This window comes from Amblyraja radiata, chromosome 9 (assembly GCF_010909765.2).
Source record: "Amblyraja radiata isolate CabotCenter1 chromosome 9, sAmbRad1.1.pri, whole genome shotgun sequence".
Classification (NCBI taxonomy): domain Eukaryota; kingdom Metazoa; phylum Chordata; class Chondrichthyes; order Rajiformes; family Rajidae; genus Amblyraja; species Amblyraja radiata.
Genome location: NC_045964.1, coordinates 34,460,267 through 34,484,022, shown reverse-complemented (window position 1 = coordinate 34,484,022; position 23,756 = coordinate 34,460,267). Strand labels below are relative to the sequence as shown.

The 23,756-nt window shown below is 39.8% G+C and overlaps 1 protein-coding gene across 3 annotated transcripts in view; it reads left to right on the top strand.

The window, feature by feature from the left end:
* tnfaip2 (TNF alpha induced protein 2) overlaps positions 1 to 23,472 on the top strand; it is a 33,641-nt gene extending 10,169 nt beyond the window's left edge. For 2 of the 3 annotated variants that reach the window (XM_033027093.1, XM_033027095.1), the window contains 11 exons: positions 1,151 to 1,360; positions 4,146 to 4,791; positions 5,890 to 6,001; positions 6,159 to 6,281; positions 11,360 to 11,460; positions 13,802 to 13,900; positions 14,747 to 14,873; positions 15,209 to 15,331; positions 17,198 to 17,353; positions 21,535 to 21,656; positions 23,073 to 23,472. In XM_033027093.1, coding sequence (XP_032882984.1) covers positions 1,151 to 1,360; positions 4,146 to 4,791; positions 5,890 to 6,001; positions 6,159 to 6,281; positions 11,360 to 11,460; positions 13,802 to 13,900; positions 14,747 to 14,873; positions 15,209 to 15,331; positions 17,198 to 17,353; positions 21,535 to 21,656; positions 23,073 to 23,229 — 1,976 coding nt within the window. In that variant the 3' untranslated portion in view covers positions 23,230 to 23,472. The remainder of the gene's footprint in view (positions 1 to 1,150; positions 1,361 to 4,145; positions 4,792 to 5,889; positions 6,002 to 6,158; positions 6,282 to 11,359; positions 11,461 to 13,801; positions 13,901 to 14,746; positions 14,874 to 15,208; positions 15,332 to 17,197; positions 17,354 to 21,534; positions 21,657 to 23,072) is intronic. The other variant, XM_033027094.1, reaches the window with a different exon arrangement.
* Positions 23,473 to 23,756: the final 284 nt, after the last annotated feature.

Genomic DNA, 23,756 nt, shown 5'->3' with positions numbered 1-23,756 from the left:
ACTTCAACATTGAAATCAAGTAAATCTACACACTATTCATTGGTACATTCCTAATTAAAGAGAACTATATTGAATGTATTTTTATCCACACATTTATTTTCAATATGTTGTTATTGGTAATTTTACTTTAAATTGCATAATTTTAACTGCCTAAATATATTGTTCATGGAATAATTATATATAATTAAGTTAGAATTTATTTCATTTACAAGGTATGCTATAAAACCCAATTCCTTGGAAATAAATGTAAATATCATGATTACCAGCATTATGACTTGAGGTTCCGGTTATAAAAAGCACATACAAGGCTGATCTGAGGAAAGATGAGTTCTTACATGACTGCTTTGAGCAATGGACTGGTCCCTATTCAATCACTCGGCAGCCAACCTAGATGAGCATGCCATTGCTGTCACAGACGTTTATCAACGAGTGTGGAGGACAACATGCCAAAGACAACAATCTGTGTTTCTCAACCAGAAATCTGGGTGAAGCATGAGAACCACTTCTTATTGGAGTCCAAGTCTAAAATGATCGAGTCAGGTAACCCTGATCTGTACAGGATATCTCGGTATGACCTTTGTAAAGTCTTCAGGGATGCCAGGGGACAATACCAGATCAAACTAGAGTCCCAGACCAACCACTCAAATGCCAGTTGATTGTAGCAAGGCTTGCACGCTATAACATGCAACAAAGTGAAGTATTGGTTTATTATTTTCACATGTACAGCGACACGGTGAAAATCTTATCCATGTGTGCTAACCAGGCAAATCATACCATACATAAGTATGTCAGATAATTTAAAAGAGTAATTAAACAAAGTGCAAAATATAATGTCATAGAGAAAGTGCAGATGTAAAGATGTGAGGGCCACAACAAGGAAGATTGGGAACTCATTTCTAGCATACTAGAGGTTGATTGAAAAGCTTGATAATGGGGCTGATCCCATTCTGAATCTGGTGATATATGCTATCAAGCTTTTGTATCTTCTGCCGAATGGGACAGGGGAAGAGAGAGAGTAACTGGGGTGTAAATGGCTAATGATCACGTTGGCTGCTTTCCTGATATATCTCAATACACAGGACAGTATTAAACCAATACCAATAGCCTGAGTAATGCTGGGTCACTAGAACTTTTTACCATTATTTTACAGTGGGAGACAAGAAAGCCATCACACAGAATAACTTTTCACCGAAAACTGACTGTTCAGGAATAAGCCCAAAACTAAATGTGGAGAAGAAACACAATAAGAAATGGGCCATTTTCTCACCATTTTCCCACAAGAAGGAAACAACACTGATTTCAACAGACAACATTGCAGATACTGAAGAGATCAATGGAGAAAATATAAAAATACTATCAGGTAGGATTTTCTTAGTTAATGTGTAAAGAAGGGCTTAATCTCGACCCAAAATGTCACTCGCTCCTTCTGTCCAGAGATGCTGCCTGTCCTGCTGAGTTACTCCAGCATTTTGTGTCTATCTTCGGCTTATTGATGAATATCTATATATTACTAAAACTCTCATCTTGACCACTTCCTGTCTACGTTGTAATTAAATTTGCGCAAAAGTTATCCCCCATAGCGCTACGATTTTTCGCCACCTTACTCACCATTCTCTTCTGCTGCAAGTCAAATAAGTTTTGTTCCAATAGGTGAAATAGTACAAAAGTTATGAAGGTTTTGAAGGTTCCCCCTCCCCCATAGTCTAGAAACTTATTAATGCCATGATCGTGCAAATGAAAATCATGTTACCATGGATCTTATCAATTTTGTGACAGCGTCTGACAGCATTAACTCTAATTGCTAACACGCATTAACACCAATTGCTGGTGAAAGTTGTTTGTTTACATAACCCACCGCTTGCTTTTGATTGCGGAAGTAAAAAAAAATCTATTAGCAAAATGGTGACTCTTTATTTTTAGTCAATTCAGGTAGGAGAATTTGATTTTAAAAGTCCAGCAATTCACAAAGAGCACATGAGACCTTTTGGAAGCTCCCTCCTTCTATGCATGCATTTTGTAAGAGGCAGTTTCCAATGTTTAAAGGTCTGTGCAGGTCCTTTCACCCCACTGGAAGGGTTCTGCCTACATCCAACCCTCCAACCCCTATCAGACATGGTTCTTTCATTGCAGCATGTAATCATTAACAAGTAACATGCTAAAAGCTGGTGTTATCGTGGGAAATACAATCCTTATGCCCACAATTCAGAATCAGAGTACACAAGCAAGTACTCACAGGATATCGGAACTGGTGCTAACGCAATTTGTCACCACTTTTTAATAACCTTCTTCAAACAACATTAGGGAGATTGGCATCATCATTTTAAGATTAGAGAAACCTTGCAGTCATACATGTAAACTGATGACTTCAGTTTTCTTGATATTTAATTTAAGGACACAAAATGTTCCACAGATTCTACACCAAACTTCTACAGATGCATCACAGAAAGCATATTGTCGCGTTGCATCACAGCTTAGTTTGAGTCAACTTTACCAGAGACCGCAAGAAATGACAGAAGTTGTAGATGTAGCCCAGTCCATTACACAGACTAGACTCCCTGCCACTGACTCCCATCAACACTTCATGCTGCCTTGGAAAAGCAGCCAACACAATCAAAGACTTGTCTCACCCTGGTCTTGCCTTCTCCTCCCCTGCTCTCATCAGGCAAAACTACATTAGCTCAAAAGGGAGCACCATCAGATTTAGGAATGACTTCATCCCCTCTGCCATCAGACTTCTGATCAGTCCTTTCATAAGCTAGGGTACTGTCCAATTAATCTCCACCACACTGCAGACATTAGATTCTATCAATGGAACTGAAGCACGACAATGCTGTGAATTATATTCTACAATCTGTATCTTTTCCTTTCCTCTTTCTGTTGTACTTGAGTTTGACTTCTTTGTACTGATGTTTGGTATTATCTGATCTAATTGGACAGCTTGCTAAACAAAGCTTTTCACTGTACCTCGGTTCACCTGATAATAATAAACAGAAATGTAATGTTATAGATGGAGGGGTGGGGCGAATAAAGTATTATCGGTTAAAGTTTTGTTAAGACTGTATGAGAAGAGCAAAATACAGTTCCATCCTACAGGGTACAGAAACATTGGAGGAGGTTGTTTTGGTCAATTATGTCACAGGGTACAGACAGATTGAGAATGAGCAGGCATGGATGCTTTTGTAATTAGCACTTAGCATGCTATTAATGGCTCTGGTCAGAGTTGTTTCAGTATATTACAGATGGGCATAAATTTAGAACTGTACAATGCAAACAAAGACTTTTGAGGGGAGGTTGCAAATGGATTAAAGATAAAGGAGTACGCCATTTAGAATGGAGACGAGGAACTTTTTCTCACAGAGAGTGGTGAGTGTGGAATTCTCTGCCTCAGAGGCAGGTTCTCTGGATGCTTTCAAGAGAGAGCTAGATAGGGCTCTTAAAGATAGCGGAGTCAGGGGATATGGGGAAAAGGCAGGAACTGATTGGGAATGATCAGCCATGATCACATTGAATGGCGGTGCTGGCTTGAAGGGCCGAATGGCCTACTCCTGCACCTATTGTCTATTGTCTATTGTTTATTCTACTTTTAATCATATTTAATACTGTAGTTGACTTTGTAGAAAATAAGAATATATTTTCTAAACTGCCTGAAACTGCAAATGTTTCAAAATGTTTTCTCAATTAAATAATGAATACTTCTTTCTTTGCTAATTAATAATTATGATAATTGATTTTGATGGATAAGGATATACTTTAAAATATGAAGAATATATTTGTTCACAATTTAACCAGGTTGATCTAAAGACTATGTAAGTGATGAATGTTTTTTCAGCAAAGATTATTGAAAACAATGTGAACACATATGCAGATGCTGGAAATTTGAAATAAAAATTGAAAAACTGATGTTTATCTCTTTCTTCAGGTCAGGCCGCATCTGTGGCAAGACAGAGTAAACATTTCTGATTATAGACCCTTTGCCGATATTGTTTCTCTATTCCCAATGCCGCTTGAGCTGCTGACTGACTCCAGCATTTTCTGTTGATGGAAAACAAACCTTACATTAACCAAAATTGAGAAATTGTAGTTGTCATACAAACAGGTTTTTGTGTACCTTACTGAAATAGTAATAGTAACTTTCTTTTGTCTAGAAAAAGACATCAAAGTACTTATCGAACAAAAGCAATATTTTAAGGCTGACTGCCACCTCATCAAATTGGAACATGATCGATATACTCATGACAGTACGGAAATTGATGAAGGTTTCATCGAAGAGAAAAAAAAAGTTGAATCATTGTATGAGCTGCTTAGTGTTGAAATTTTCACAGTTGCGAAAAACTCAATGAACATTTCCAAGGAAAATCCAAATCTGTTGAAAATGGCAGTGCAAGTGAAAACCCAAGAGGAAAAGTTAGATCAGATGTGTCTGGAGGAGAAAGGGACATGTGGAGGTATCGCAAAAGTTAGGCCAAGAGGATGGGAAGCTAAATGGCTGGATGCTTTAGAGCAATCTGTGAATCAAAGATTAGGTGAACTACTACCCAATGTTTCTGATGTTGACAAAGCCAAATCGTCCATTGAGTGTTTAGTGGAACATCACAAAAAACTGAAAGAGGATTTTGATACCATTGTGAACTGCATCAAGCCATGTTATCCCCAAGAGTACAATATATGTGAAAAGTATGTGGAATATTATCATAAAAAATGTTCCTCCCATATGGAATTAATCATAGAAAGTGGACCTAAAGGAAAAGAAGTTTATCCCATTCTGCACTGGATTTACACTTGTTATCCAAAGTAAGTTGGACACAGACTCATAAAAATGTTTTTTTAATCTATATTTCTGTTAACTATTGTAATTTAAGATCAAGATTTTTTTACAGCACAAAAATAGGTTCTTCAGCCAAACTCTTCCATGCCAACTAAGTTGCCCACCTGAGCTAGTCCTATTTGTCTGCATTTGGTCCATATCCCTCTAAATCATTCCCATCCATGTACCTCAGTGTTCCCTCTAAGCTGTGCGCCTGTGCGCGCGCACACAAGTTTTGAAACCAGTACACAAAGAAAATTTATGTGCGCACAAAGGATTTTGAAATTCGGGGAAAAAAAAAAAAATCCGCTATAAAATTTCTCCACTATCAATGATTTTTTCACAACCATCTTCACAACCAATATTCCACAACCACCTTCACTATCTGCAAAACCATCCACTTTTGTATCATCTGCAAACTTGCTAATCTTACCGTGTATGTTCTCATCCAAATCATTGATATAGATGACAAACAATAATGGGCCCAACCCTGAGGCACACCACTAGTCACCAGTCATAAAGTTATGCAGCATAGAAAAGACCCTTTGGCCCAATTTACCCATGCTGACAAAGGTGCCTCATCTGCGCTAATCCCACCTGTCCCTACACACACTAGGGACAATTTACACATACACCAAGCCAATTAACCTACATACTGTACCTGTAGGTCTTTGGAGTGTGGGAGGAAACCAAAATCTCGGAGAAAACCTACGCGGTCACAGGGAGAACGTACAAACTCCGTACAGACAGCACCCATAGTCGGGATCGAACCCAGGGCACCGGCGCTGCAAGCACTGTAAGGCAGCAACTCTACCGTTGCACCACCGTGGCCGCCCTAAGTTATGATCATCTACCTTGCTATCTCCTTACGTAATGTAGTACCAATTTTTTTTTGTGAGAGGTTCTGGCACATAAGAAGCATATTTGAGTAAAAGTAGCTTCTAGTGTGTGAATGCAGTACAACTTTTCATGGAATGCATGGTATTGATAAATAATAATTGAAGATTGACGTGATTTCAAATTTTAAAACATGGTTGTGAAAGACGTCGAATTAGTCAATTTGAAAGTTTCTATTCCTTGTTCAGGCTTATGAATACCATCACACAATCTGAAGAAACAAGTCAGGAACTGTCAAGTACCTTGCTCCCAGAAAGCGTGATCAGTCATTTGAAAAGTGAATACTTTTCTGCTTTACAGGTAAAAAGTTAATCACATCCTTGCATTACAAAATGGTCGTACTATCACTAAAGTTCCAACAACTACTGTTGCAATTCTTTGTAGATGACCTTTTATTAACATTAAATCATTGCACAATGTGTGATACCCTTTATTCAGTTGCTTTTTTGATTTGCAGGCAGATGTTAGAATGCACATGGCAAACAGTCTCCATATAGAAGAGGAGAATTGGAGACGTGAAGAGGAGCCCATTGTGCTGAATGAGCATTATCACAGCGAATTACCTATCGACATAATCCAGGTACACCGAATAAAACCCATGAACAAACATTGCCAATACATATCTCATGAAACTGGATATGTTTTTATTATGAGAAACTAGGAAAAATCTTCTTATTTCAGCGAGCTTTCGCCTCGAAACCTGTAGCTAGGTGAAATATTTTTACATGCAACTAAATAATAGCTTCAAAGACCAAGCATCCATGAAAAAGGACACAAAGTGCTGGAATTACTCTGTCAGTCAGGCAGCACCTCTCGAGAACATGTTTAGTTGATGTTTCGTTCAGAGACCCTTCATTTTAAACCAGAATTTACAGTTCTTTGTTTCTACTACGCATCCAATAAAATGCTTTGATTTTATTTCATCAAAACCTTGGGACAACCAATTACTATTAAAAATCAATTAGTAACATTTACAGCCTAGTTTAGTCCATGCTGCATATTTAGTTTATTATTGGCACATCTACCAAGGTACAATGAAAAGCTTTTTGTTGTGTGCTATTCAGTCAATGAAAAGACAACATGATTACAATCATGTATTTCCAAAGAGTGTGGTTGACTATAGCTCCTCTTTTATCCTGGCTGCACATTCCTCAGCTCCTCTTCATCAGTTACTAATATGGAGTGTTCAGAACTGAAGGAAACACATATTCTTGAAGCAACATAACTAAAAGTAAAATAAAATTCCCTTTTCCAAGTTTCCACAACATAACTGAAATCCAGTGCTGGAGTAACTCGGTGGGTCAGACAGTATCTCTGGAAGATATGGACAGGCGATGTTTCGGGTCAGGACCCTTCTTCAGACTTTTTTCTAGCCTGAAGAACGATCTCAACCCAAAATGTCACCTATCCATGTCCTGCAGAAATGCTGCCCAACACACTGAGTTACTCCAGTTCTTTGTAGTATCAAAGTCTGCAGTTGCTTGTGTCTCCGTAATTCAAATCTGATCTGTTTCCCAAACTGCCAGCATTAGTATTCCATTTCCCTCGTCCCCATTCAGCATCTATATTTATACGCTGTAACAACTCACTTTTTTGAGTATTAATTAAAGCCGAAGTGTGGGCTGAAGGAAGGATATGATTGCATTGGAGGAGATCCATTAAGTTGTTGCCTGGTTTGGATGACTGTAGTTATGGGGAAAGATTGGAGAGGCTGGGTTTGTCTTGGTTGGAGCGAAGGAGGCTGAGGAGTGGCCTACGCAATCTCCCGGTTATCAAACACTTTGACTCTCTTTCCCATTCCCATACTGACCTTTCTGTCCTGGGCCTCCTTCATTGTCAGAGTGAGGCCAAATGCAAATTGGAGGAACAGCACCTCATATTTCGCTTGGGCAGCTTACAAACCCAGTGGACTAATGATTTCTCTAATTTCAAGTAACCCTTACATTCCCACTTTCTCCGTCCCTCCCCCACCATAGTCGTCCCACTAACTTCACTGTCGTCCTGCTTAGTTTCACTGTTTGTATCCACTCGTTATCTCCTTCTCAACACCCAACAATTGACCAAAGTGGGCTTCACCTTTGTTTGATTATCGTTGCGGCTTTGATTTGTTCTTTTCAGACCTTTCATTCATTTGTTCTTTGTACCTTTTCATACCTCTAGTTTCCCTCTCCCCTTACTGTCAGTCTGAAGAAAGGTCTCAACCTGAAACGTCACCTATTCCTTTTCTCCAGAGATGCTGCCTGACCCACTGAGTTACTCCAGCATTTTGTGTCTATCATTGGTGAAATGATATTTATCTATCTATCTCTATACATATAAAAGTCACATTTTGTATATATGTGTGTATGCGTGTGTGTGTGTGTGTGTGTGTATTTCTACCTTCCTCAAAACGCCTCGCGCTAGTGCAAACATTTTCACAGATTATTAATCACATTAACCGCATCGACAAAATAAACTGCTTCACTTCACATTTCATGAGGCTGATCATCCATATTCAGTACCCCGTTCCTGCCTTCTCCACATATCCCCTGACTCCGCTATCTTTAAGAGCCCTATTAAGCTCTCTCTTGAAAGTATCCAGAGAACCGGCCTCAACCGCCCTCTGAGGCAGAGAATTCCATAGACTCACAACTCTGTGTGAAAAGGTGTTTCCTCATCTCCGTTCTAAATGGCTTACGCCTTATTCTTAAACTGTGGATCCTGGTTCTGGACTGCCCCAACATCGGGAACATGTTTCCTGCCTCTAGCGTGTCCAAACCCTTAATAATCCTATATGTTTCAATAAGATCCCCTCTAATCCTTCTAAATTCCAGTATACAAGCCCAGCTGCTCCATTCTCTCAGCATATGACAATCCCGCCATCCCGGGAATTAACCTTGTGAACCTACGCTGCACTCCCTCAATAGCAAGATTGTCCTTCCTCAAATTAGGGGACCAAAACTGCACACAATACTCCAGGTGTAGTCTCACTAGGGCCCTGTACAACTGCAGAAGGACCACTTTGCTCCTATACTCAACTCCTCTTGTTATGAAGGCCAACATGCCATTCGCTTTCTTCACTGCCTGCTGTACCTGAATGCTTACTTTAATTGACTGATGAACAAGGAACCCCAGATCCCGTTATACTTCCCATTTTCCCAACTTGACACCATTTGGATAATGACCAGCCTTCCTGTTTTTGCTACCAATGTGGATAACCTCACATTTATCCACATTAAACTGCATCTGCCATGCATCTGCTCACTCACCCAACCTGTCCAAGTCACCCTGCATTCTCATAGCATCCTCCTCACAGTTCACACTGCCACCCAGATTTGTGTCATCTGCAAATCTGCTAATGTTACTTTGAATCCCTTCATCTAAATCATTGATGTATATTGTAAATAGCTGCGGTCCCAGCACCGAGCCTTGTGGTACCCCACTAATCACTGCCTGTCATTCTGAAAGGGACCCGTTAATCCCTACTCTTTGTTTCCTGTCTGCCAACCAATTTTCTATCCATATCAGCACTCCACCCCCAATACCATGTGCCCTAATTTTGTCCACTAATCTCCCATGTGGGACCTTATCAAATGCTCTCTGAAAGACCAGGTACACAACATCCACTGGCTCTCCCTTGTCCATTTTCCTAGTTACATCCTCAAAAAATTCCAGAAGATTCGTCAAGCATGATTTCCTCTTCGTAAATCCATGCTGACTCGGACCGATCCTGTTACTGCTATCCAACTATGCTGCTATTTCATCTTTTATAATTCATTCCAGCATCTTCCCCACCACCGATGGCAGGCTAACTGGTCTATAATTCCCTGTTTTCTCTCTCCCGCCTTTCTTAAAAAGTGGGATAACATTAGCTACCCTCCAATCCACAGGAACTGATCCTGAGTCTATAGAACATTGGAAAATTATCACCAATGCATCCACAATTTCTAGAGCCACTTCCTTAAGTACCCTGGGATGCAGACCATCAGGTCCTGGGGATTTATCAGCCTTCAGTCTCATCAGTCTACCCAACACCATTTCCTGCCTAATGTGGATTTCCTTCAGTTCCTCTGTCACCCCAGATCCTCTGGCCACTAGTACATCAGGAAAATTGTTTGTGTCCTCCTTAGTGAAGACGGATCCATAGCACCTGTTTAACTCATCTGCCATTTCCTTGTTCCCCATAATAAATTCACCTTTTTCAGTCTTCAAGGGTCCAACTTTGGTCTTAACTAATTTTTTCCTCTTGACATACCTAAAGAAGCTTTTACTATCCTCCTTTATATTCTTGGCTAGCTTACCTTCGTACTTCATCTTTTCTCCCTGAATTGCCTTTTTAGTTATCTTCTGTTGCTCTTCAAACATTACCCAATCCTCTTGCTTCCCGCTCATCTTTGCTATGTTGTACTTCTTCTCTTTTATTTTTATACTGTCCCTGACTTCCGACCGGGGTGCCCAGTTCACATCCGAACTGTGGTCTGCAATGTCCCGCGTGCCGGGGACGCAGCTCCACCATTCAACAGCGTACAATCCCCAGTCGAATGGGTTGGTGGAGCGGTTCCACCACCATCTCAAGGACGCCTTGAAGGCTCGCCTTACGGACCCTGACTGGATGGACGAGTTGTCGTGGGTCCTGGTGGGAATTCGGACTGCCCCGAAGGAGGATTGTCATCATCCTCGGCGGAGTTGGTTTCTGGCACTCACCGTTCCCCAGGAATTTATCCCGGCCACTGATGGGTCCCGGGAGCCGTTGTCATCTGTGTTGGTGCGCTTGCGGGAAAGGGTCGGTGCCCTGGCTCCCGTCCCGACATCTCGTCGTGAGGTGACTCCATTCCATGTGCCCCCGGCGCTCGCTGACAATCCTTACGTCTTTCTGTGCTGCAACGCTCACAGGTCGCCCTTGCAGCGCCCATATGAGGATCCATTTCTGGTGCTGCTGCACGGGCCCACGACTTTTGTTTTGTTTTGGTGGTTGGCAAGAAACTGTGTCTGTGGCTCGACTGAAGCCGGCCCATTTGGGCCTGAGCGAGCCAGTACAGGTGGCTCAACCTTCCTGTCGGGGGCGTCCGCTGTCCCGGGTTCCCCCGGATTCTTCCAAACCGGACGGGTCCCCTGTACATGGGGACGTATTTACGAGGTCTGGCCGCCTCGTTCGGCTTCACGTCCGTTTCGGTGCCTCTGGTTCTGGGGGGTGGGTCATGTGGCGGCACCTGGTGGTGAGCCATGCGCAGTGCGAACCCTCGGCTCTGGAGGGAGGAGTAAAGTGTCACGATGACGGGAGGTGCAGGTCACGGAGCTCCCCGGGGAGTATATAAGGTCAGGCAACGCCCGTGCCCCGGGATAGGATTAAGGAGCTGTACTAATGAAGAATAAACATCGATTGCTTGCACAAACCTTGCATCCTATGTTATTCCTGGCTGGACATCTGTATGTCCCCGTCACACTACAAAGATACAAATTGTTGCAATGGTAGACATTACTTTCTATACACTATTTTTCCTGCTGTTTATTTACTCCCAGTGTGTACTGCCCGCACCGTCTTAAGACAAGGAATGACTATTATCTTTACATGCTGAGATAATTTTAGCATATTGATCCATTGATTCCAAATAAATAAGGTAATTACTACCCTTTACCCACTAATAATTGAGTATGTTTTTCTTATTTTGTGTTTTTCAGATAATTGAGGGGGCTTTCCAGGACACCAGAACTCTTACTAATGAAATGTCAGACAGAGCAGTAGACATCATGCTACAGGAAGCACATTCCTTCCTAGAATGGTAAAGCAGTACAGTAATATAGATTACATCAAAATTCTTCTCATATTTAACTCATGACTTCAAAACTACCGAGGTTTATTGAGAATAATAAAAATCAAGAGACATTTTACATTTCCTGATCTCTGAGCAACGTATTTGAATATGGGGTTTTTTCAATCTTATATAATTGTATTGCAGACCTTATGTACATTTGAAACTAACAAAACAATAGGTCTCTTCAAAATGAGATGCATAGTTTTTAGATTGGTATAAGAAGGTATCCTTAGTGCTAGTCGTGATTTCTTGATCAGTAATGGGTGTCAGGGATAATGGGAAGAAGTTGGAAGATGGTCCGAATGGCCTAATTCTGTTCCTATAGGTTTTGAACATACTTTTCTAAATGGTTGAAGAAAAAAGTCTAAGGCTCAAATTTACCAGCATAAATAAGAATACTAACATGGAAACATAGAAAATAGGTGCAGGAGTAGGCCATTCGGCCCTTCGAGCCTGCACCGCCATTCAATATGATCATGGCTGATCATCCAACTCAGTATCCTGTACCTGCCTTCTCTCCATACCCCCTGATCCCTTTAGCCACAAGGGCCACATCTAACTCGCTCTTAAATATAGCCAATGAACTGGCCTCAACTACATTCTGTGGCAGAGAATTCCAGAGATTCACCACTCTCACAACATAGTCCAGTGTTGTTGGTATCATTGATCACAAAGGTCCTTAAATGGACCAGCAGTAGCTGCTCTAGAATCACCTGGGATCAGCCAGAGCCAAGCAACAGCGCAACAATGAGAAGCAGGATCTAAACGTGCCACATCTAACTTCGATTTATTGATTGTCCAGGAGGAGACCCAAAAGGACTTTCACCCTGCCGGCCTCAATCTTTATCAGGTAGACTACAATGAGGAGCTGAGGAGTGTGCAGCCTGGAATAATAAAAGAGGGGTTACAATCTTCCATACTCATTGGAAATTTGGAACATGGAGTAATCCTGATTGTGAAAGTTATAGGCGAGATTGAATCCATGAACAAATTTTTTTTTTTAATTTGACTGAATTGTTCATATCATGCTATCATAACACAAATTTGTGATGAAATAAAATGAAGGCATTTTATGGGATGCATATTTGTCATGTGCTCGAACTTAGAAGTCTTTATTTAGTATAATTGAAAAAAGAGCTCTCCTGCCTAATTTAATCCAACTACAGGAATGTGTTCTGATGAGAGGCAGTTGAAATATGAGCTTTTTTTCCAGCTGCTTCTAATTGAAAACAAATGCGGTTTAGGGAAATATGTACTGGCAAAGATAATGTTTATTTCACTGGAAAGCTGTAATATTTTGAAAATGATGCCAAGTCATGCCACGTTCCCATTCAGAATATTACATCATGTTAAATGAGAACTGCCGCTGGAATGCCTTGAGATTGTAGATCAACAAGAAGAAAATATATATATATTTGTGTAAAAAGATACATGCAAAATTATAAACTGTCAAGAATTAATTTTAAACTAGTTTGCAAGAACCTCTTCCCATCTACTGGAGTTTAGTCCATCATTCTTTGACATTAAACCTCAAGGTTCATTGACTTTATTGACTAATAGAATAATCTACACTAAGATCATTTTATGACTCTAAAATAAAGTTATAAAATGAATCTCTGCTGATCTAAGATGTAGCAAATCTTTTAAAAACATACCCAGAAAGGAAGGGGACACACTTAACAGTACAAAAAATGGATACCCCAGTCAGCGGAATGATTACTGGAATGGTATGTTTGTCATAAGAGGAAATGAAACAGTTTAGGCCTGAATTGTTTTGCATTTAGAAGAGTGACAGAAAGCACCACCCTATATTTCCACCGCCCGATATTTTAAAATGTTTTTAGTTTTGTATTAGTTTTATACAGAATGGAAATAATCATTTAGATCCACTGAGCCCATGCCAACCATCGATCACCTGTTCACACTACTTCTGTTATCCCACTTTCTCACCCACTCCCTACACACTGCAGGCAATATAAACAGGCCAGTTAATCTACAAATCTTCACTTTCTTAGGATGTGGGGGAACATGCAAATTCCGCACAGCCAGCACCCGAGGTCAGGATCGAACCTGGATCTCTGGATTAAATCTTTTTAATATTTTAACATTCAATCACCCTTTAAATTTCTACTCTAAATGAACTTAATAAAACAGAGAAATCCAGTAACTAACCTTGATGAGTTAGGATTAAATCAAAAAACGCTATTGTTTGAGTATTGTGTGGTGATATACAGTAAATGTGTTTATATTTCAGTGATTCGTTTTTGTGATGTGCTTAATAAGAAGTGAATTTCAAAATGTTTTTCAGCTTCCAGCGATCAGCAGAGAATTTTGAAAAATCCAATTTCAACAATGCAAATTTCATTTCCATTACAATTTTAATCGCCAACTGTTGTGAAGTTATCAGGTAAGTTGTTAAGCAGAGCAACATGATGTCATCCATATAAAAGGCATGACTGTAAATCTTTTGTTCATTGATTGATCTGTGGACAAATAAAGTACAAGAATCATTGAGTCATAGAGCTATGCAACACAGAAACAGACACTTCAGCCAAACTCATCCATTCTGACAAAGTTGCCTGGCTGTGCAAGTGCTAGTCAAATAAGACCACGCTCTGTGACCCCACTCAAGAGGTAGAACTAACATAATGTAGAAATCAGCTTTCATTGAAATCATTATTACAGTGAAAGTGGAAAGAGAATCCTTAATTTTATAGAACTAAACCCAACATCCCAATAACACATGAAATATATCCAATGCTAAAATGTAATTTATTATTTTTCCCCTTCTTCCCCGTTGATTAAGAGTATTCCATGGAGGAATGTCCCACATATGATTTGTTATCATGTTCTCCCCTCTCCCCAACCTAGCCAAAGTCTTGCCATAAGGCGAATAGCAGTAATGTAGCTAGCTCAAATTTCACAGCTGATTTTGTAGAAGGTATATTTGAGAAGTGACAGGGACTGACATCTTGACTACATTCCATTTTGGGAGAATTTGGGCCTTTTTAATTCAAAATTAGAGCAAAATCAATTTCTGTTGGCAGCTGTCCGAGATTTAAAGTATACTATTAATTCTTGGGGTTAGAATAATGAAAATTAATAAAGATACACGATGATACATGGTATTTTCTCCTTTATACATTATTATCCAAAAATAAAATGATCTACAATATGGTTACCTTGGTAAATGTCTCAAAGCACCGTTATATTTACATCTAACAGAATTATTGTTTTTAATGTTTTTTTTCAGGAATTACATTGATACAAATGAGAAAATCGCTAATGTAGAGATAAAGGAGAAAGTTCTATCAATTTTGAATGAAATGCAAAAGAAGAGAAAAGACATTTTGCTAAAGACCTTGTTTTGTAACTTAAAGGTATGTTGAAGACCCAGTCAGACAGATATCTCATAAAAAAAGGCTTTTGCAGAACTGTAGCAGTAACCTGTTTCTTACCATATTTCAAAATGTTGAGTAAGATTTTTCATTTTCTTTGGTGCATGATGCATAAATACTTAACATCAATGAGGTCAATCGCTGACATATTCTTTTAAAACAACTATTTAATGCACTGTTTTTGAAAAAAGCGAAAAAAAGCATTCGATTTAGTTAAACGTGGTTTATAGTTTTCCTCAGGGTTGAATTTTGTTAGAAGTAGATACTTGCACTGAAATAATTTTTGTCATCACTAAGTCCTTTATGTTATTTCGTAGCCTCACTGTAAAAAGCTGGTGACAGAAAAATGGTTCGAGTCCTCAGATCCTATCGACAAAATATTTGAATTATTGGAGGAGCATCTTACAAGATTATTGAAATTAAAAGCTCCACTGTATCAGGTATGGAACAAACAATCTAACCAGTGATATGACATATTGCGATAACCAGGGTTATCAAATCTACGTAAAGATGTGTGGCACAGTGGCACAGTGACACAGCTGGTAGAGTTGCTGCCTCGCGGCATCAGAGACCCGGGTTCGATCCTGACCTCGGGTGTTGTCTGTGTGTAATTTGCATGTTCCTCCTGTGTGGGTGGGTTTCCTCACAAATCTCAAAGACGTGCGTGTCTGTAGATTAATTTGCCTCAGTAATTTGCCCCTTATGTGTAGGGAGTAGATGAGAAAGTGGGATAACTTAGATATAATGTACACGGCTGATCAATGGTTGGTGTGGGCTCAGTGAGCTGAACGGACTGTTTCAAGAATCCAGAGAGTTTTATTGTCATGTGTCCCAGATAGGACAATGAAATTCTTACTTGCTGCAGCACAACAGAATATGTAAACATAATACAAAACGGAAGATAAAAAGTTCAGTGTGTCTATAGACCATAGACCATATATACACAATAAATAAACAGATGTAGTGCAATAATAATAATAGACTGTTAGTGTTCAGAGCTTATTTGATGTTGTGTTTAATAGCCTTATGGCTGTGGAGAAGAAGCTGTACCAGAACCTGGATGTTACAGGCTCCTATACCTTCTTCCCGATGGCAATGGTGAGATGAGTGTGTGGCCAGGATGGTGTGGGTCTTTGATGATGTTGGCAGCCTTTTTGAGGCAGCGACTGCGATAGATCCCTTCGATGGTGGGGAGGTCAAAGTCGGTGATGGACTGGGCAGTGGTCACAACTTTCTGCAGTCTTTTCCGCTCCTGGACATTCAAGTTGCCGAACCAGGCCATGATGCAACCAGTCAGAATGCTCTTTACTGTGCACCTGTAGAAGTTCGAGAGAGTCCTCCTTGACATACCGACTCTCTGTAATCTTCTCAGGAAGTAGAGGCGCTGATGTGCCTTCTTTATCATCAGTGTGCTGGGACCAGGAAAGATCTTGGGAAATATGCACACCCAGGAATTTGAAGTTTTTGAAGTTGTGTCTCACCGAACTAAACCAACCTCTGCTTCAGGTTTTTGCAATCAGCCTGCAACAGAATGCTGCAGTGCTACCAAAAAGGTCAACATATAAATAGCTCATTTGGTTTGGCACTGATCTCCAGTAGTCCAAGAATAGTTTCAGGCTCTCATAACTAGCTTCATCTAGCACGGCAATGTTCTTCACTAAATCTCTGAAAGAGGAGAGGAGTTGAGGACAGCATATATTAGCCACCATCATATTGAATGGCGGGGAAGACTTGTCGTTGACCCATTCTGCTCCTATTTTCTTGTGTCCTTGGAATACTTCCTTAATTTAGGGAAGTAACAACATAACACCAAATCCTTATAATGATTCCTGACTCATGACTTGCTGAAGTCATCCATGTATGGATTTTGAGTGAGGACAGAAATGAGTTTTGCTTCCATATTCAAAATTATTGCCAAAGTACAGATGTAGAAATAAGGAACTGCAGATGCAGACTGGTTTATAAAAGAAGGCACAAAGTGCTGGATTAATGTAGCGGGTCAGGCAACATCCACGGAGAACATAGGAAGGTTTCGACCCAAAACATCACCAATTCATGTTCTCCCAGGATGTTGCCTGACTCGCTGAGTTATTCCAGCACTTTGTGTCTTTTTTTAATCAAAGTACAGACATTAATACTAAAAAGCCTGTAAAATATACTAGCGCTCATATTTTCAAAAGTGGCCTGAGAACTGAAGTAGTAGCACTAAACAAAAATTGGAAGAAAACCATGTCTTATATGTTTTTTTTGTTTTAGACTGGTATCCACAACTTACTCTAATTTTATGTTTGCTTTATTTTAAATAGGATCTATTGAGGGACATCCATAAGCAGCTCATTACAGAATACATAATAAGAATTATGAAGAAAAGGCTATATTGCAAAACAGAAAATAAGCAGAAAAGTGTGGCACACCAAATAGAGAATGAAGCTGTCCAGTTACAGAAACTCTTTACTTGTTATGTAAGTAAACTAGATATTTGCTATTATTAATTTTAGTATGATAACTTAAGTGATGGAAATTAGTTAATGTAGTGTATTTTTTTGTCCTTATCAATTATCTCTGAATTGTCCATTGTGCTAGGAGTATGATGTGTCAATCAGACACACAGAGAACTGCTAAAATAGGGGCATTTTGTTATTTGCACTTTCTCCAACTATTTTGCACATGTGCGCATTTATTCGGAAGACTGGCAGTCCCGTTGTAAGGATTCCATTGCTGAGTAATGTCCATAAGCCGATTTATCCGTAAGTCAGAAATGTCCAGAGGAACTATTCTAACATCTTGTTTTATAGTATAACCCAGGTGATATTGCTCTACATACATTCAATATAATTTAATCAGTTCATTGAATTGTTACCCTATTAATACTCATAATGTAACTAATATGTTGTATTCTGTCATTAATGAATACAGTGTAACATTTTAACATTCTCTTTTTTACGGATATTTCAACCATCACTCCGACATCCCATTTCTGAAAGTCAAATTTGCTAGGTAATGCTAAAATACAAATTCTATCACTCCACAGCTTGAGTAGTAATTCTATTTCTGTTGCTTAGTTTAGTTTAGTTTATCGCCACATGTACCAAAGTACAGTGAAAATCTTTTTGTTGCGCGCTATCCAGTCAGCGGAAAGATTATGCATGTTTACATTCAAGTCATCCACTGTGTACAGATATGGGATAAAGGGAATAATGTTTAGTGCAAGGTAAAGTCCAATTCAAGATAGCCTGAGGGTCTCTAAAGAGGTAGATGGTAGTTTAGGACTGCTCTCTTGTTGTTGATAGGATGGTTCAGTTGCCTGATGACAGCTGGGAACAAACTATTCTCTTGCCTGATGGGATGGGGGAGAAGTGGGAGGTCCGGGGTGAAACTCGTCCTAAATTATGCTGGCGGCTGCCGAGGCTGCGTGAAGTGTAGATGGAGATGGAGTAAATGGAAGGGAGTTTGGTTTGTGTGATGGTCTGGGCTTTGTCCACAATTCTATGCAATTTCTTGCGCTGATAGATGGCGCTGTTCCCAAACCGTGCTGTGATGCATCCCAATAAAATGCTTTCTACAGCGCATCAGTAGAAGTTGGTGAGAATTGTTGGGGACATCTCTCACCAACTTCTACAGATGCGCCGTTCAGTTATCCTTCAAGATATTTCCGTACTAAGCTCAATTGTGTTCCAACTCTTATGTGCCTTAGTAACCCATTATGTATATTTTCTGATTTAGCAAGAAGTTTGCCATATCAATATCTCATTGTTAAATTTGAGCATCCTTACTTTTCCAGTTTCTTCAGTACTTCTTCATCTCTCATTCATCTCTGCTGCACCATTTGCTGCTGGATGATATGGTGAAGTATTAGTGTATTAATAGATCTCATTCTGTAAAACTTTCAGGGGAATGAAAGCAAATGAGGACTATCATTCTAGACTAACTCCCCTGATGAAGCATGACATGCAAAAATAGATCTCAGATTTTTAGTGTTTTGCGATTTCATGGCACATGCTCAAAAAAGGAAGAATATGTAAGGTTTACAAAGATGAATTTGGGCTCTTGAGAAATATAAAGGAAGCAAGATAAAACTTAAACAGGGAATCATGAGGAATAAAACGGCATACATTTCTTTGGTGAGTAGGATTTTAAAAAATCCCAAGGCATTTTATAATACCTTGGCATTATCCCAGAGAAAATTCCTAGGCCTTAAAAACAAGAAGGTTACTTGGGATAGAGTGGAACCACTTATAGACAAGAGAGGGGAATTAATGCCTGGAGCAAGAGGAAATCGGTGAGGCATTAAACAAGTACTTCACATCAGTATTCATCCAGGAGGACATGGAAGATAGCAAGATTAGAAAGGGTATGCTGAATTCTGGGGCATGATGATATTAAGGAGGAGGTGTTGAAGAGCATTGTGGTGGATAAGTCCCCAGAGCCTGATGGGATCTATCCCAGGTTATTGAGGCAAGGGAGGACATTTACGGGGCCTTGAAAAAATATCTTTGTATCCTTGTTAGCCACAGGCAAGGACACGAAGGACTGAAGAATAGCCACTGTTTTTCCTCTTTTTAAGAAGGGCAGTAGTGGCAACCCAAGGAGTTATAGGCCATTGAGCAATATAGTGCTAAGGAAATTAATGGAGATTATTCTGAGGGACAGAATCTATTTCATCTGGAAAACTAAGACTTATTAGGGATATTGAGCGTGCCTTCATGCAGGGGAGATCAAGTCTTACACTTTTTATTGACTTTTGGAGGAGGTGACAAAGATGATGAGGGTAGGGCTGTGGACATTGCATACATGGACTTTAGTAAACCTTTTGACAAGATCTCTCACGGTAGGCAGATGCAGTGGCTAGTGGGTGTATCGCAAGGCTCGGTGCTGGGACCGCAACTATTTACAATATATATTAATGATTTGTATGAAGATTAAAAGTAACATTAGCAAATTTGCAGATGACACAAAATTGTGTGGCAGTGTGAACTGTGACGAGGATGCTATGAGGATGCAGGGTGACTTGGACAGGTTGGGTGAGTGGGCAGATGCATGGCAGATGCAGTTTAATGTGGATAAATGTGAGGTTATCCACTTTGCTGGCAAAAACAGGAAGACAGATTATTATCTAAAAGGTGTCGTTGGGAAAAGGGGAAGTACAACGGGATCTGACCATCCTTGTTCATCAGTCACTGAAAGTAAACATGTAGGTACAGCAGGCAATGAAGAAAGCAAATGGCATGTTGGCCTTCATAACAAGAGGGGTTGAGTATAGGAGCAAAGAGGTCCTCCTGCAGTTGTACAGGGCCCTAGTGAGACCACACCTGGAGTATTGTGTGCAGTTTTGGTCTCCAAATTTGAGGAAGGACATTCTTGCTATTGAGGGAGAGCAGCGTAGGTTCACGAGGTTAATTCCCGGGATGGCGGGACTGTCATATTTTGATAGATTGGAGTGGCTGGGCTTGTATACCCTGGAATTTAGAAGGATGAGAGGGGATCTTATTGAAACATATAAGATTATTAAGGGTTTGGGCACACTAGAGGCAGGAAACATGTTCCCAATGTTGGGGGAGACCAGAACCAGGGGCCATAGTTTAAGAATAAGTGGTAAGCCATTTAGAACAGAGATGAGGAAAAACTTTTTCACACAGAGAGTTGTGAATCTGTGGAATTCTCTGCCTCAGAGGGCGGTGGAGGCTGGTTCTCTGGATGCTTTCAAGAGAGAGTTAGATAGAGCTCTTAGGGATAGCGGAGTTAAGGGATATGGAGAGAAGGCAGGAACGGGGGGGTACTGATTGTGGATGATCAGCCATGATCACAATGAATGGCGGTGCTGGCTCGAAGGGCCGAATGGCCAACTCCTGCACCTATTGTCTATTGTCTAATAGGGCACGTGGGATCCATGAAGACGTGGTAGATTAGATTCAAAGTTGGCTTGGCCATAAAAGACAGACTGGGAGTCTGACGTGATATTCTGCAAGAATCAGTGCTGGGACCTCTGTTGTTTCATACATACATACATACATACATACATAAATACATGCATACATATAAACAGAAAGCCAGAATAGTGGAGGGTTTCTAACGTTCCGCTTTTATTTAATAAGGATGCAGAAAATAATATTTAAATGTAGTTTGGACTCGAGGCAATGTGTTACGGCAGTCTAGAACTTAATTCCTTGGAGCTTAGGAGAATGAGGGGTAATTTTATAATGGTGTATAAAATCACGAGGGGCATGGATAAGGTGAATGCACAGTCCTTTCCCAAGGTAGTGCAATCAAGAACGACAGGGCATAGGTTTGCGAATGGAGAAAGAATATATAGGAACCCGAAGAGAAACATTTTTTTTACAAAGATGATGATGCCTATATGGACTGAGCTGCCACAAGAAGTTGTTGAGGCTGGTGCAATAACAACATTTAAATATACATTTGGATAGATATATGGATACGAAAGGTATAGAAGGGTATGAGTGAAAACCAAGCACATTGGACTGGTGTAGATGGGCACCTCGGTTTCATGGACGTTGGACCAAGGGGCCTGTAACCTCTCTCTGATGCTCACCAGATAATGCTGATGCCTTTTCCAATCTGCAATCAAAGCTTCACAGTTTTATTTATCTAATGGGTGGATTGTTTTTGATTTTCATTTTTATAGCAGTCTGAAGATACGTTTCTGGAGTCTGCACTTCTTAAAATCGCTGAAATCATCAGGCTTAAAGATATCATAGCTATTACAGTGGAAGTTGCTGCACTCTTCCATGACTTCCCAGATGTTAGGTAAGAACAGTCACTAAATTATAGTCACAACATTTGAAATTGTCAATGCAACTGAAGGTGATTCTTGAAGAGTGAATGGAATCTAATCCGAATAAAGAATTAATTTGGGCTTATTATTTAATTAGCTAAGAGTAAATGTCCATTCAGTAAGTGAATTATTTACAAAAGACCAATTCATGTGTTGCGCTTTTTTAGATTTGAGTCAGGTTCCTCATGGGGAGTACCTGATGCAAAGGGAAAAGGTGTGAGTTGGTGCTGGTCTCAGAGTTCATTATACAATCCCAGGGAAGATTATAAATTGAAAGTATCTTACATTTATTTTTGTTACAGACATCACAGTTGATTGTGTGATTAAATGAATAACATAGTCATAGAGTTGTACAGCATGGAAACAGGCCCTTCCGCCCAACTTGCTCATGCCGACCAAGATGCCCCAACCACACTAGTCTCACCTGCCTGTGTTTAGCCCATATCCCTCTAAACCTTTCCAATCCATGTACCTATCCAAATGTCATAAATGTTGTTATAGTACCTGCCTCAACTACCTCCTCTGGCAGCTCGTTCCATATACCCATCACCCTTTGTGTGAAAAATTTGCCCCTTAGGTTCCTATTGAATCTTTCCCCTCTCACCTTAAACCTATGTCCTCTGGTCCTTGATTCCCTTACCCTTGGTAAATGTGCATCTACTCTATCTATTCCCCTCTATAAGATCACCTCTCACCCCTCTATAGGATTGTAGATATTTTTAAAGAGATTGACAAAGTTGTGTTCATAAGCATGAAACTGTTACGTGAAATTTGAGATTAAAATTTTCTCAGCAACAGCACATTAGGATATTCCAAAGAAACATATGATATTGTAATTCTATCTTCAGTGGACATGGAAAACTAGTTGTAATGTAGTGTTAGACTTGCCACATATCAATGTCAAAAACATCAAGGAAATCATATTACTATGATGCTCAATACAAGCATAACGTGTCAAAATTCTTTATTTTAAGAACTGAAAATGCTGGAAATATCCATCACATGTGAAGAGAGAAACAATTAAAAATGCCCAATCATAGGTTATTAATCTAAAAGAACTGTTTCTCTGTCTATAGATGCTGGCTGATCTATTGACCTATTTCAGTTTATTTTATTTCTGCTTTCCAACTGACATTTGTCTTTCAAGATTTCATTATCGTTATGTTTTTCCAAATATTGAATGTTTAAGCTATCAATTCACACCTTCATTAGGCAATCATTCACTGACATCAATAATCATTCATCATTGTAACTATTAAAATTGATTCACAGAATACTATTTTGGGCTGCACTTACCATTTATGTGATGCTTTTCACTGTACCTCGGTTATTATTACAGTCAAGTTATTTGTAGGATTCACACTAATCTTATGTTCCATTTTCTGCAGAAAACAGCATATTGGAGCCATCTTGTACATTAAAGGGAATGTGAAAAAATCAGACGAAAAACAGATTCTGAACATTCTTAATGAACCCCTGATTGATGCAGATACTACCAAGGACATTAAACTTTTTAGCACTACTACTGTTCTAAAGACTCTCTGAGAATCATAACTTCACTGAACTGGGACACCAGCATAATCTTTGTATATTTTGTAGTCTCATCATTTTTAAGGATGTATTTGTAAGGCAATGGTGTTTCAAATGCATGTTATTGCCTGTCGTATGTCTGATGTGGCACATTTGAATAATAATCACCACATAAGTTACAGCATTGTGAATTTGTCACTTTCCTCACACCTTATGGCTGAACGTCTTTCAAGAAATAGAGGCATTTTCTTTGGCATATATCGTGGATTTTGTTTTTGAATGTCTGAATGTACTTTACAACTTTTCGACTAAGATGCATTTTTGGAGGAGGCGGAGCAACAAGCTGGAGTAGTCGCACTTTTTTCAAGCTCCCAATCTGTTAACCTTCAACTGTTATTACAGCTCAGCCTAAGTTTTAAAACTACCATAAATATTTAACACCATCGACAGCACTCCTCCACATCGTAAAGATGGCAGGCAGAAGAAAGAAAGAGGAGCAAAATATTGAAGACTCGTCGACCAGCACCATCATGGCTACGCTA